Source organism: Neovison vison, chromosome 2 (assembly GCF_020171115.1).
Source record: "Neovison vison isolate M4711 chromosome 2, ASM_NN_V1, whole genome shotgun sequence".
NCBI lineage: Eukaryota > Metazoa > Chordata > Mammalia > Carnivora > Mustelidae > Neogale > Neogale vison.
The window spans coordinates 215,023,795-215,037,775 of record NC_058092.1 but is presented as its reverse complement, the minus strand read 5'-3'; the positions used below and the strand labels follow the sequence as shown (position 1 = coordinate 215,037,775).

The window sequence follows — 13,981 nt, the reverse complement described above, 5'->3', positions numbered from 1 at the left end:
CTCTGGGACCCACACCCACCTGAAGAATGGTGGTTCTTAGCTACGTTAGGAGCCTGAATCCGGCTAGGAGAGTTTCTCACTCAGAATCACACTCGCATACCCAGGATGGCCGCCCTACCTCCTCCAGCTCCCTGCTCATTTTCCCTCACACGGTAATCCTGTCTCATACGAACCACACTAACACTCTCATGATGTAAAATACAAATAATAAGTAAGACCCCGGTTTCTGTCTGTCGCTACCTCATTATAGGTACAGACCGCACAGTTATGAAATTCGCACATATGTAGGATGGTCTGCCTTAAAATACCCTCAACACCACACTCGATGCGACAGAAAACAACATTGCAGGCCATGTCACTGCCCTCATTGGGAGAGCCACCCCCCCACCCCTGAGGAGGATTAATAATAACAGGCTGAGGCAACCTTTCAGGGGCCAAAGGGGAAGAGAGGCTCCCCCAGAGCTGAGGTCACCAGTGGGTGCTGGGGGACAGGGCTGCATTTGAGCTGCCTCTTGAAGATCAGAGGGGAGGAGCAAGGGTGTTCCAACTGGAAGAGGGTGTCAGCAAAGGTGTGGAGACAGGAGGGCATGCCTGGGTACATTTAGGAGGGCCTTGAATGCCAAGCTAGGAAGCTGAGGGAGCCCCTGGTCCCACCCAGGCTGACGAGTGATGCTTCAGAGAGGCCCGGGCTGACCTGGGGACAGTGGAATAAAACAGAGAGGAAGGTTGCAGACCCCTACTGACCCCTCCAGCCCCTTCTCACGACACTCCCTGTCTGATCCCACATTCCAACAACCCGACTCCTGGCCCACCTCAGGGGGCTTCTCACCTCCTTGCCTCGCACTGCCCTCTGCCAGGAAGGCCTTCCCCTTCCACAGCCCCTCACCCAGCAAACGCCAAAATACCATTTAGACTCTTCTCCAGGGTCTTTTCCTCCAGGCAGCCTTCAGGCAGGGGGAGGTGCCTCCTGGGCCATCCCAGCATGAAAGTCAACACAAAAATCTCCCTGAGCTCAGCTGAGTCAAATCGTGTTTTTGACTGAGACCGGAAAATATCATTGGTCCCCTCAGCATCGTTGTCTTACCGCACCCAAAATTTGCCTATCCCCCCACAAGAAGCGCCACCAGCTGTCGGGCCTCAGTATCCAAACCCTGAAGGGAGGGAGGATTGGGTTGGGGAGGGTGGAGTGACGGGGCAGGGCACATTTGCCTAGAGGTGCTTTGGGCTGGCGGGTCGCAGAGCAGTGACTCTTTCCTCCAGAGAACAGAGGAGTGGCCCTGGGGGACAGTCGTGGCTGAGCAGGGGAGCCTTTGCAGAGAGATCCTGCCTTTGCCCTACGTCTGTAGCTGAGCCCCAGGAGTCTGGGCTGAGGGCTGACCGTAGCCCCTTCCTTGCCCCCTCAGGCCCTTGGAAGACAAGCCCCCAGGCTTGTCCCCAGAAGGATCTGGATTTGCCTGGGAAGGTGGCTGAAGCCTCAGTGCTCTCCCGGGCCCACGGCTGCCCACCCCCGCCAGGCCGAGGCTATGGAAAAGTTCCGCATGTTCTTCCAGCACTTCCAGTCCAGCTCAGAGTCCGTGATGAATGGCGTCTGCTTGCTGCTGGCCGCGGTCACGGTCAAGATGTATTCCTCCTTCGACTTCAACTGCCCCTGCCTGGCGCGCTACAATGCCCTCTACGGCCTGGGCCTGCTGCTCACACCCCCGCTCGCCCTCTTCCTCTGCGGCCTCCTTGCCAACCGGCAGTCCGTGGTCATGGTTGAGGAGTGGCGCCGGCCTGCGGGGCAGCGGAGGAAGGATCCGGGCGTCGTCAGGTGCGGTCCCACACTACCTGGGTGGGCATGGTCAGGGCCTCCCCCCTCAGACACTGCCAGGTGACTCCCCAGGCCCGGTGATCCTCATGGGTCATCCTCATGGGGAGGGCTTCCCCCCCACGGACACTATCACCTGTGTCCCCTCCTTTCCCCAGCTGGGGGGACATCAGCTCACAGAGACCCCTTAGTCACTTCCCATGCCGGAAACAGACATTTCCTTTCCTGCCATCTCTCACCCTTCCGTGACCAGGACTGGCGACCCAGGGATGATACAGGATTCCCAGGTTTTGCCCAGGTCACGTGTGTTGGCTGGCCAGGAACTGTAACTCAGCACATACCTGAAGGACCATCCCGTGACACGCACAGCCGGCTTGCACACGTCGTCGGAGGCGTGACTGGCTTCAAGGCTGCATGCCCTCTCCTGCAAGCTCCCCCAGGGTCTAGGACCTCACCTGCTGTACCGCAGGGCCCTCGGGGCCTCTCACTCGCTTGGGGCACCGTATCGAAACCAGCTGTTGGGGGCGCCTGGGTTGCTCAGGCATTAAGCTCAGATCACGGTTCCACGGCCCTGGGATCGAACCCCCGCTCCATGCCAACCTTTATACCCAGTACCACGTGTGCGCAGCCTCTCAATTCTTAGCTCGGCCCTGGGTCTGCTCCAGGAGTAGACCCATTTTTAAGGATGAGGCCTCTGAGGCAGCGAGGTTAAGTGACCTGACTGAGCTCCTATAACGAGGAAGAGGCAGGGCCCAGATTCAAACACAGGTGCACTCCCAGCCCAAGCTGACGCCACTCCCCCCAGTGTTTCAGACAAAAGGTCAAAGTGCTCTAGATCTGTGGATAGAGGCCAGAGGGGCTTGGTGGATTTCAGCCAGCTGATGATCACCCCCTTTCCCCCTTGTTTGGCATGGACAGTCGTGGTGTTCTCAAGCGTATGTAACCTAAGTCCATAACACGTCCTCAGGTCCACCTTCCAACCACAATGCCCCTAGAAAACACCAGGGCCACCCTGATCTCCGATGGATTTGTAGCTCCCCGCGGGGGAGGCCATGCACCCGTATACACACCCCCAGCAGACACCATTGTACGTTTTGTATGCAGTTCAAGTCAGAAGCAGGTGCTCAGCTGCCTCTGCTTCCTAACTCACTGGGGGTCCCGCGCTCCCTGTGATTCAGCCTCGCGGGGAGGGTCATATGCACTGGCTGTGTCCTTTGTCTTTTCCTCTGGGGCCTGGGGAATGCAGCTCCATGGGGCACCTGTCCTGGGATCAGCACCCAACCTCCCGAAGAGCAGAGGGCAGGAGAGGCCCCTGGGGATGGTGCTGGGGGTGGGGTACTTTGGACCTGGAGGGAAGAGTCTGAGGCACTGCTTCTGGAAGGGTTATTGGGTGGGGCTGGCTCCCCCCAGAAGCGGCTCTGGGGAGAAGGTGATAATAAGTGGCTCACCGGGGTCAGTTCTTCTGGGGACCCTCTGAGAACATGGGTAGAACACACCTTGGAACTGTCCCACTGAGAGTCTAGGAAGCTGGGGTCCCTGTGGACGGAAGGTTGATTGGGGTTGTTAACTCTCCTGGCTTCCAGCGTCCCCCTCTGAGAGCAGAGACTCTCTCGGGCAGAACCGCTCAGGTAGTTGAGGTCAGAGGCCCACAGTCCTGCCACACAAATGGAACTCGTCACCCAAGATCTAATGTGCCTCTGGCATGTGAAAGGCACCAGGAGAGCCTGAGAGGAAGAGGCATACCCGCTCCCTAGTGTTCCAGTCCCGGGCTGCCAGTCCGGACTTTCCTGACCTCCCGGAGCCCCAGCCCTCCAGCCTCCCAGCCTCTGCTTCTGGGACCTCTGCAGTGGGACCCACCACACCAGGCATCTCCTAGCCCTCCTGTGAAGTCCATCCTTGCATCCCTCCTGTGGCCTTCCTGCTGCAGCTAAATCCCAGCTGCCCCTCTTAACCCCCCGCCTTCTGCTACCCCTAGGTATATGTGCTCCTCTGTGCTGCAGAGGGCACTGGCCGCCCCCCTCGTCTGGATCCTCCTGGCCCTCCTTGATGGGAAGTGCTTCGTGTGTGCCTTCAGCAGCTCCGTGGACCCCGAAAAGTTTCTGGACTTTGCCAACATGACCCCCAGCCAGGTGCAGCTCTTCCTGGCCAAGGTGCCCTGCAAGGAGGATGAGCTGGTCAGGGACAGCCCCGCTAGAAAAGCAGTGTCCCGCTACCTACGGTGCCTGTCACAGGTAATTCGGGTGGTTCTCCCCAGCCCTGGAAAATCTCCTGCACTGGTTCTGAGCGGCGTAGGCGAGGAGGTACAGAGGGTTTCCCGGGGCCCCTCCCCACTGCTGGAAACACAAGGAAGGAGCAGGTGGTCCCTGGAAGGCTAGGAGTGGGACCCACATACAGGACACTGGGGGGGGGCCTTAGGAAAGTGGACACTTCGCCTTCAACACTAAGTGCCTCCACGGCAAAGACCAGAGACTGTCCAGGAGTCAGTGCGTTCTATCCCCAGGAAGCTAGATGACAAAAGCCCTGGAGATACATTCCTCTGCCCTGCCCCCAACCCATATGCACATTCTCAGCACCTCCCAGAAATCATACTCACTACTATTACTATTTATTGAGGATTTATGTGTCAGACACTGGGTAAGCATTTCATAAGCATTACTTCATTTATTCTCAGAACAACCCTATGAGGGGGTGCAATCATCATCATCCCATTTTGCAGATAAGGAAATGGAGGCCCTGAGAGTTTAGTTCACAAGCCCAAATTGCACAGCTCCTAAGAGGCAGGGCGGGGAGCTGAACTGTCATCACTCCCAGCCCTTTGAACCACCTCCCTGAAATGCAGGTCCTACCCAGGCCTCTGGATCCCCACACTGGCACCCCCACTCCATCAGCCTGGGGGCAGACTCCAGCCCCACCCCTGGCCCAGACTCCAGATTCCTCCCAGAGCCCCAATCGGGGCTGGGTACCCCCCCAAAAGTATTTATATGCAGAGCAAGCTGGGGCTACAGGGACTAAAAACACAACCCAGCCCTCTGTGGGAGCCAGGATAAACTTGTGGCAAATGCAGGCCCGTGCGTGATGGAGAGAGGGCCAGCACTCAGGACACATTTGATTTTGGGTCCAACTCTGCCTCGGCCACATCACTCCCCTCTGGGTCTCAGCCTCTCCTACAAAATCAAGGGAGATTTGGTCTCCTCCACGTGGATGGGCCCTGTAGGATTAAATTCTCTGGGTTCTCGCTCGTTCGCCGGAAAGAGTGTAGAATCTTCAGTCACATCAGGGTTTGAGTCCTGACTCAGATGGAGGTTAACTGGCACCTTCATGTGTAAAACCCCCACACGACTATTTTTAATTGGTAGGGGAAAGGAGGGGTCCTGAGAGGGGCCAATGAGAGAGCTTCATGAACCACATCCACTAATGATAAGGGTTCAAATATGTCTTTGTGGCTTAGAGGAGTGATTTCTCTGCCCCAGGAGCACACAGTTGCTTGGTCTTAAGCAGGGCCTTGGAGAGACTAAAGCTTTGGGTGGGTAGAGAAGAGGGAGGGGTGTCGGGCATGTGTGGGTTCCAGACTCAGGGAACCCTTCAAGTCTTTCATCATGCTTGGCTTGGCACACTGTTCCCTGTTTATGTCCTATATAACTGTTACTCGTGCCTCAGGGCTCAGCATCCGCCTCACTGTTCCCTGAGCCCTCAAGTTCAGGTTGGGTGTCCCTTCTCTGTATACCATAATCCCTTATACGACCCTCAACAGGGCATTCAGCCAGTCTATCACCAATTTCATTGGTTCCTCCACAGAAGTGTGAGTTCCAGGAGTCCCTAGTGCCTCTCCCAAAATATAGGACGCGCGACTTCATAGATGGGATACATAAGCACGTGTGAGGATAGATGAAGAACCGGATAAAAAAAATGAAAGGATGATAGATGGATGCATGGGCGGGTGGACGGATGGATGATGCGTGGGGGGAGTGTAAGGGAGGCAAACCTTTGCTTCCACCCAGCTTAGGTTTTCAGCTGAGACTCTAACAAAAAGATTAACAGGAGAAAAACAGTTTCTTTTTTTTTTTTTTTAAAGATTTTATTTATTTTATTTGACAGATAGAGATCACAAGTAGGCAGAGAGGCAGGCAGAGAGAGAGGGAGGAGGAAGCAGGCTCCCTGCTGAGCAGAGAACCTGATGCGGGACTCGATCCCAGGACCCTGAGACCATGACCTGAGCTGAAGGCAGAGGCTTTAACCCACTGAGCCACCCAGGCGCCCCATAAAAACAGTTTCTTAATGTGCACAGTACACATCACATGGGAGAAACTTGAAAGAAAGAATAACTCAAAGTGGTCGCTTAGAACTGCAGCTTATCTGCCATCTTCGAAAAGAGCAATATCGGGGCTCCCGGGTGGCTCAGTGGGTTAAGCCTCTGCTTCAGCTCTTGCCGTGGTCTCACGGTCCTGGGATCGAGCCCCACATCGGGCTCTCTGCTCAGCAGGGAGCCTGCTTCTCCCCTCTCTCTCTGCCTGCCTCTCTGCCTCCTTGTGAGCTCTCTCTGTGTCAAATAAATAAATGAAATCTTTAAAACAACAAACAAACAAAGAGCAATACCTTTGGAGAGCAATGACAGGACAAAGGAGAGCAGTGTTAGTCTCTGAGGACACTAAAGGAGTAAGGTTTATCATGAGATTCCTCTGGTGCTGTCCCTGGGCTGATAAGAGTTGTCTCCCAGTACAAGGAGAATGTATTTCCTGCCTTAGGTATAGAAGAGGAGGGTAAAGAGAGCTGTTCCTATGGTTGCTGCTTCTTATCTTCTGTTCAAGATAATTTTTATGTCAAAGAGGCATACTTTGGGGTGACGTATTCTGGTTTCTTCAGGAGGGAGGTTGGGAGGACCAGTGGTGGGTGGGTGGGTGGACAGATAAATGGAAGAAAGGATGAGAGTATGGGAACAGGGATGGATGGGTAGGAGGACGTATGATGGACAGACAGAAGGTCTGCTGTGAGGATGGCTGGATGGGATGCTGAGACATAGTATCAGGTGAGAAGATAGACGGCAGGATGGGTGGATGGAGAAATATTGGACAGATGGACAATATTGTTGGACAGATGGATGGTGCAAGGATGAGACTGAACACAAGTGAGGATGGGTGGATGGTAGGATGGATGACTAAGTGGGAACATGGATAGATTTGGGAGAGATGGGAGGGATAAAGGAGAGACTTTGGGACACTCTTGCCATACCGCATAGCACCTGACCTGGAACACATCTAACCTGGTGCCCCACCCCCCCACCCCCCCAGGCCATCGGCTGGAGTATCACCCTGCTACTGATCATCGTGGCCTTCCTGGCCCGCTGCCTGAGACCTTGCTTCGACCAGACAGTCTTCCTGCAGCGCAGATACTGGAGCAACTACGTGGACCTGGAGCAGAAGCTCTTCGACGAGACGTGCTGTGAGCATGCGCGGGACTTCGCCCACCGCTGCGTGCTGCACTTCTTCGCCAGCATGCAGAGCGAGATGCGGGCACGCGGGCTGAGCCGGGACGCCGCGGGCAGGGGCCGCGAGCCACCCGAGATGCCCAGCGGCCTGGACGGCGACGGAAGCAGGAAGGCCCACCTGCGGGCGGTTTCCAGCCGGGAGCAGGTGGACCGCCTCCTGAGCACGTGGTACTCCAGCAAACCGCCGCTCGACCTCGTGGCATCCCCGGGGCTCTGGGCGCGTGGCCTCAACCATCGCGCTCCCACGGTGGCCCCAGGCACCAGGCTGTCTCCGCATACTGATGTGTAGGGACCCCAGCAGTGTCCCCATGTGAAATCCCCGCGCTGGCAACGGCCTGGGGGTTTCCAGGTTGTGGAGATGCCGAGGCAGGACAACCTAACCCTTGCTGGCTTGCTTCCTCAAAATAGCCCAGTCTCTGGCCCACTTTCAGGGTGTGGCCTCCCGTGTGCTCTAAAGCAGTGCTTCGCAAACTTTAGGCTGCTCACTGTTCTCCCCAACTCTTGCTAAATGCAGGTTCTGATTTGGTGCGTCTAGGATTGGGTCCAAGACTGCCCTTCTGTCAGGTTCCCACGGGGATACTGAACTTGTGAACTAGCAAGAGTCTGAGTAGATCTGCCTGTGGATTCTGGATCCTAGATGTACAGATTCTAAATTTGAAATAATAATATAATAACATCTAACAGGTGTCAGTGGTGCTTACTACATGTTTTAAGGTCTTTCCCTATATAACTCATTTGAGCCTCATGATAATCCAATGAAGTAGGATGATTATTAGCCCCATTTTAGAAGAGAAAACTGAGGCCAAAAGTGGTTAAGTTGCCTGGGGTCACCCAGGAGTAGGAGCTGGAATTTGATCCCAGGAGGACTGTCTGCTACATAATTCTAAGCTGCTATACTCCTCGGCCCTCTAGAGAGTTTGTGTATTGGTTTTCACCCCTCTGGTTAGGCTTCCTGTAGCTTCCACCAGGTTTCTCTAAGCAAGCGCTAGCAAGCTCCAGGTGTGTGGAATTTGGACCGGCTCTGAAAATCCGGAGGGAGTGGACTCAGACACCCCCACACTTAACAAGCACCCCAGGTGATTTGATAAGTTCCATTTTTTTGTTGTTGGGTTTTTTTTGTTTTTTTTTTTTAGATTGAATTTATTTGTTTCAGAGAAAGAGAGAGAGAACAGGTGGAGAGGCAGAGGGAGAGGAAGAAACAATCTTCAAGCAGACTGTGCTAACCACAGAGCCCAACACAGGGCTTGATCCCAGGACCCTGAGATCATGACCTGAACTGAAACCAAGAGCCCAACACTTAACTAACTGCGCCACCCAGGTGCCCGGGATAAGTTCCCGGGTTTAAGAACCTCTGCGCCAAGAGTGAGTGTGGGTTCTGGCTAGGAAGCAAAGCCCTAAAACACCAGGGTGAAGTCTTGCTGGAAGAACAGCCACTCTGTCTCTGGCAGCCCAAACAGGAAATGTTGGGAAGATCTAGCCTCTGAGCTCCTCTGGACTTCTGCCCCTCCCTGATGACTCATTCAACACACACACACACACACACACACACACACACACACACACGCTGCTGGTGCCTCCATTAGACAGATGGTAACCACAGACAGACAAACCTGAGTCACCCCATACTTTTCTGGTGCTCAGGGCCTGGAGGACAATACGGGGGCCCCTGGCCACTCCCGCTGGAGACCAGCCCCCTCTGTGTCCAGCAAGCTCTGCTCTCCTGGACTCTTGCCAAGAGACCTGTATGATCAGACAATCCTTGCCGCCCAGACTCCCCCCACCTACCCTGCTGTGGTCAGGCCATGCAAATGTTTGAAATGCAGCACGATTCAACAAAAGTGCTAGCAGGGATTGAGTGGGGAAGAAGGACAGAAGTCTTAGAGATGGCCCAGTCAGCCCACGGGAACTCTCAGCTCAGGGGAAGCAGGCTCAGGGTCCCCACTTTGGGCTGCAAGAAAGCAGCATTTGGCCCAGAAAACAGCCACCAATTACAGTCAATACCGCTGCCTCCTTGTACTGTGCACTTATAAAGCACCTAGTGTCCAACAAGCATCGTGCCAGGGAATAGGGAGGTGAGAATACACAGAGGATACACCCTCCCTTGAAGGAGCTCACTGTTTGATAAAGGGACAGATGGGTACAGAAACAAAGATAATCCAGAGCAAAAGGTGAGATGATAGAGGCAAGCCCCGTGCCACAGAGATTTAGCATGGAGAAGAATAGCTCCAAGCTGGGGGATCAGGGAAGGCTTCCCTTGAATGGGTCTGGAAGGAGGCGGGATGGTTTTGTCTAGTGGAGAAAGAGATGGGGGTGGGGCTGCGGGGCATCTGCAGGGAGGAAACAGCAAGAACAAAGGCAAAGGACGGGTGGGGGGTGGAGTGGGGGGGGGGGGGCAGGGTATGTGTCATTTATTCATTCAGCAAGTATTGATGGAATGCCTGGAGGGCCAGAGAGTAGTGGCTGGCTGGGCAAGGCAGAAAAGAACTAGAAGCTGCCTGGACAGCAGCAGCTCAGCATGAGAAGGGGAAGATGGTGGGAGCCTTGGGGGTTTAGGTCAGGACTCTGGCTTGATCCTGCTGGCAGGAGAGGCAAGCACATGTGAGCAAGGTCCAGAGGAAGGAGGGGGCAGTGATGTTGGAAGCTGCGGAAAGGGGCAGGGCCAGAAAGAGAGAGAAGCTTGAGTGAGAAGAGGAAGGACCAAGACCTTTAGAGCTTTGGAGGACCAAGAGGGGGCAGTAAATGAGAGAAAGAGGAAAAATCATAGAGTAAGAGTCCGGAAAAAGGCCAGGGACGAGTGAATTTCAGGATGGGAGAAGGATAAGCTATAAACCCAGAGCTTCAGAGAGACCCAGGAGTGGGAAGACTGAGGGAAAAATAATTGGTTTTTGGTAACTGTCCAGGGCAGGGGGACGGCCAACCCAGGGAGGTGTCCTGGTGAAGCAGATGGCTGGGTTTCTGTAGGATTCCTTTTAAGTCCTGGGCATGTGCCTCCCAACACACACACCCAGGGTTATAAAGAACAAGTGAGAGGTTTGGACCCTGCTCTGTTTTAGGATACTGACATGGCAGGGATCCTCAGCACCCCTGTTAAGGGAAAGACACCAGGTCCCTAAAGTACGATGAGAATAGAGGAGTCATGTCCACACTAACACACTTCTACTTCCAGGGTCTCATAGAAGGTAAAGGAGTTCTCTCCCAGCTCGACCCAGCTCTTTGGGACCAAATAAAATAACCTCCCCTTCTCTCTGCTTCATGTGCTCTGCAGGGAAAGGGCAGGGAGAGCTGTAGGATGGGGAGAGCATCCGTGAAGAGCTAGAGAAGAGCCATGAGAGATGGTCTGGGGTGGCAGAACAGAGGTGACATTGGTTGTTACCATGGTAATGAGCTTTGGCTGGGCACCAGCCCCTCCTGCCCGCCCCTCCCACCCAGGCCCCCTTCGTGTGAAGGAGGGACCTGCTCTTCGGCCCTCCCCACTCTGCTCCCAGAACCTAACCCTGACGGCAAGCCAGTGTGGCAGGACTGTTCCCTCCTTGTATCTGAATTCCTGCCTTCTCTCAAACTTCTCTTGATCTAAGGCTCACTTTCCCCCCTTATTCTCTTATTCATGTATTTATTCATTCAGCACTTATTAACTGAATGTCTGCTAAACCAACCACACCGGGCCAAGCACTAGGAACCCAGCAGTGAACAAAAGAGGTGTGGGCCCTTGACATTTATGATCCAAGGGGAGCCCCAGATGTTAAACAAACACACCCCCTCCAAAATAAGGAATTGAAATTGTCATCAGATCAGTGCTGGGAAGGGAAAGTACACCCAGGGGGCTGTGAAAGCCCGTGTCAGCAGAACTGTCCAAGCTAAGGGTTCAGGAACTTCTCTGCAGACGGACCATCAGGCTGTCTTAAGGATACAATAAGGCACAGAGCACATGCAAGGTTCTGAGGTGGGGACGGGTATATCCCATTTGAGGAAGTACAGACAGACAACTGAGCTGGACAGCAGATATTGGAAGCAGAGTGGCCCCAGGGGTCGGCTCTCACCTGGGCCTACAGAGCCTGGTAAGGACTTTTTTACTTCAACCATTGAAGGGAGTTAAGAATGTGGTCATAGAATCAGATGTCCACTCTTTTATTTTATTTTAAGATTTTATTTATTTAGTTGAGAGAGACAGAGAGCCTGAGAGGAGAGAGGTCAGCGGGAGAAGCAGACTCCCTGTCGAGCAGGGTGCCCGATGCAGGACTCGATCCCGGGACTCCAGGGTCGTGACCTGAACTGAAGGCAATCGCCCAACCAACTGAGCCACCCAGGTGCCCCAGATGTCCACTCTTAAAAGATCACATCATCTACAGCCTGGGAATAGCTTGGTAAGGGCCAGTGTGCCCTGAAGAAGGAGGCAAGAGCTCGTGGAACCTGTATTAGGGTGGAGATGGGCAGAAATAGCAGGTGAGAAGTATCTAGAACTCTGGATGTTCTTGTTTGTCAGTGTCCTGCTTAAAATGCAATGTACAGAGTAGACCACCGTTAGGTCAGATCATGATGTAAAAACAAAACGCAGTCAGGGGCACCTGGGTGGCTCAGTGGGTTAAGCTTCTGCCTTCAGCTCAGGTCATGATCTCAGGGTCCTGGGATCGAGCCCGCGTCGGGCTCTCTGCTCAGCGGGGAGCCTGCTTCCTCCTCTCTCTCTGCCTGCCTCGCTGCCTACTTGTGATCTCTCTCTGTCAAATAAATAAATAAAATCTTAAAAAACAAAAACAAAATGTAATCAACATCACACCAGATGTCAGCAACTTAACACAACAAGAGATTTCTCACTCAGGCCAAGTCTGAGGAAGGGAAGGGAAGGGAGGGCAGGAGGGGAGGAGGGAGGCTCCTCTGGTCCCCTGGGGACCCAATGGATGGAGACTCCCCCCATCTTGGGATGCTACCATCAAGACACATAGTATTTCCCAGATACTGAGACAAGGAAGTGAGTGTAAATTAGTTTATTTAGAAGTTGCTCCCAGGAAACATGGAAAAGACAGAGGGGAGGTAATATAGGAAAGGGAAGAAAGCCAGCAAAAGGTGGGGAGCCAGCCAGTCACTGCAGTGAGCAAGTCTGGGAGCCATGCTCAGGAGTCATCCCAACCCAGGAGGGAGGAAAGTGGAGTGTTTATTTCCAATTTCTAACTGTCATTTTTTGGGACACTGAGGCACTCCAGCTTGCCTGGGGCCAAATGTCTCAGGTGTGCTGTGAGCTGCCTTTGGAACATACAGGTGAGTACCGGCAAGGATGGGCGGGGCCCAAAGGCACCGGTTACACTGGTGCCCAGGGTCCAGGAGACTGAAAGAAAAAGAGCAGGAACAGTGGTAAGAGGTGGAGGGCTCCGTGCCAGAACTCAACCACATGCTCCCAATCTACCTGGAGCACAGGCTGGGAATTGTAGGGAAGCACACAGAATATTCGATGAGCCCTATTTGTTTTTGCCACAAGATACAACCTCCAACACAGTTTGGATGGTGCAGAAGAGAGTGGCACTATATCCTTCTTGGGTAAAGACTTCATACCTCTGATAACACAGCCTGACAACACCAAGCACATCTCGCTGATGGCCCTTGCCTCCTCCACGGCCCTGCTCTCTGGGTGTTCCCACAGCTGCTGGTAGAGGGCAGTACCCACTGGAGCGCCACACACGCCTGCCCTCCTACGCAAATCGGGCATTTTCCTAGAGGTACAGCACTCACTCCCCCCGAGGCCCCCTTTGCATGCTACTTTTCATGACACTCTTAACGCTTCCAAGCCAGAGGGGCCTCGCCAGCACTGGCGTGGGTGGTAGGACAACTTCCAGAGGCAGGAGGGGAAGGGGCTGGTGCACATCCCACAGTGGTGGCTGTGGGTAAGTCTGCTGCCCAAGTCATCCAAAAGTTGGAGCAGGGTCATGACGTCCTGTTCTCGGTCTCTGCCCAGTCACTATCTAAGAGCTACGGGGCAGGCGTGCAGAAGACACGGGGTACAGCTAGCTGCTCTACCGAAGATGCCGCTGTGGTAGATAGGAGTAATGGGCCCCCAAGGCCACCTCCTGGTCTCTGGAACCTGTGAGTGTGTTACCTGCAAAAGGGATTCTGCCGGTGTGATTTGGGTTAAAAATCTTGAGATGGGGAGACTCTCCTGGATTAGCCAGGACTACCCATGTGATTAGTGTCCTTAGAAGAGGGTAGCAGGAGGGTCAGAGGCAGAAGTGAGGATGGAAGCAGAGTGTGGAAGGCCATGGGGATGGGGACCCGGGGAATGTGGCTGTCTTCTTCAAGCCAGGGAAGGTCAGGAAATGGATTCTCCCCTGGAACACAGGCTGAACAAGGCTTGATTCTTAGCCCACTGTGACCCATTTCAGACTCCTAACCCCCACCACCCCCCTCACCGCCAGATCTATGAGAGAATATACTTGTGTGGTTTTGAGCCAATAAACTTGGGGTAATTTTCTATAGTAATGGGAAACTAATATAGATTTTTATTTATTCATTTATTTATTTTTGTTTAATTTTAAAGATTTTTGTTATTTATTTGACTGAAAGAGACACAGTGAGAGAGGGAACACAAGCAGGGGGAGTGGGAGAGCAAGAAGCAGACATTCCACTGAGCAGGGAGCCTGATGCGGGGCTCGATCCCAGCACCCTAGGATCATGACCTGAGCCAAAGGCAGAAGCTTAATGACCAAGCC

General features: G+C 53.9%; 1 protein-coding gene across 1 annotated transcript; it reads left to right on the top strand.

Annotated features, from left to right (window-relative positions):
* Positions 1 to 1,413: 1,413 nt before the first annotated feature.
* CALHM3 (calcium homeostasis modulator 3) lies at positions 1,414 to 7,578 on the top strand. Its single transcript, XM_044236658.1, has 3 exons — positions 1,414 to 1,810; positions 3,783 to 4,038; positions 7,093 to 7,578. Exons 1-3 carry the CDS (start codon positions 1,524 to 1,526, stop codon positions 7,576 to 7,578), a joined length of 1,029 nt encoding a protein of 342 aa, XP_044092593.1. The 5' UTR covers positions 1,414 to 1,523.
* The last annotated feature ends 6,403 nt before the right edge of the window (positions 7,579 to 13,981 follow it).

What these genes read in the sequence shown, in the direction of transcription:
- CALHM3 (XM_044236658.1), top strand. Translation starts at nt 1,524, where the DNA reads ATGGAAAAGTTCCGCATGTTCTTCCAGCACTTCCAGTCCAGCTCAGAG. An exon ending in AAGGATCCGGGCGTCGTCAG is followed by an intron (nt 1,811 to 3,782) that starts GTGCGGTCCCAC and finishes TGCTACCCCTAG; the next exon opens with GTATATGTGCTCCTCTGTGC. An exon ending in ACCTACGGTGCCTGTCACAG is followed by an intron (nt 4,039 to 7,092) that starts GTAATTCGGGTG and finishes CCACCCCCCCAG; the next exon opens with GCCATCGGCTGGAGTATCAC.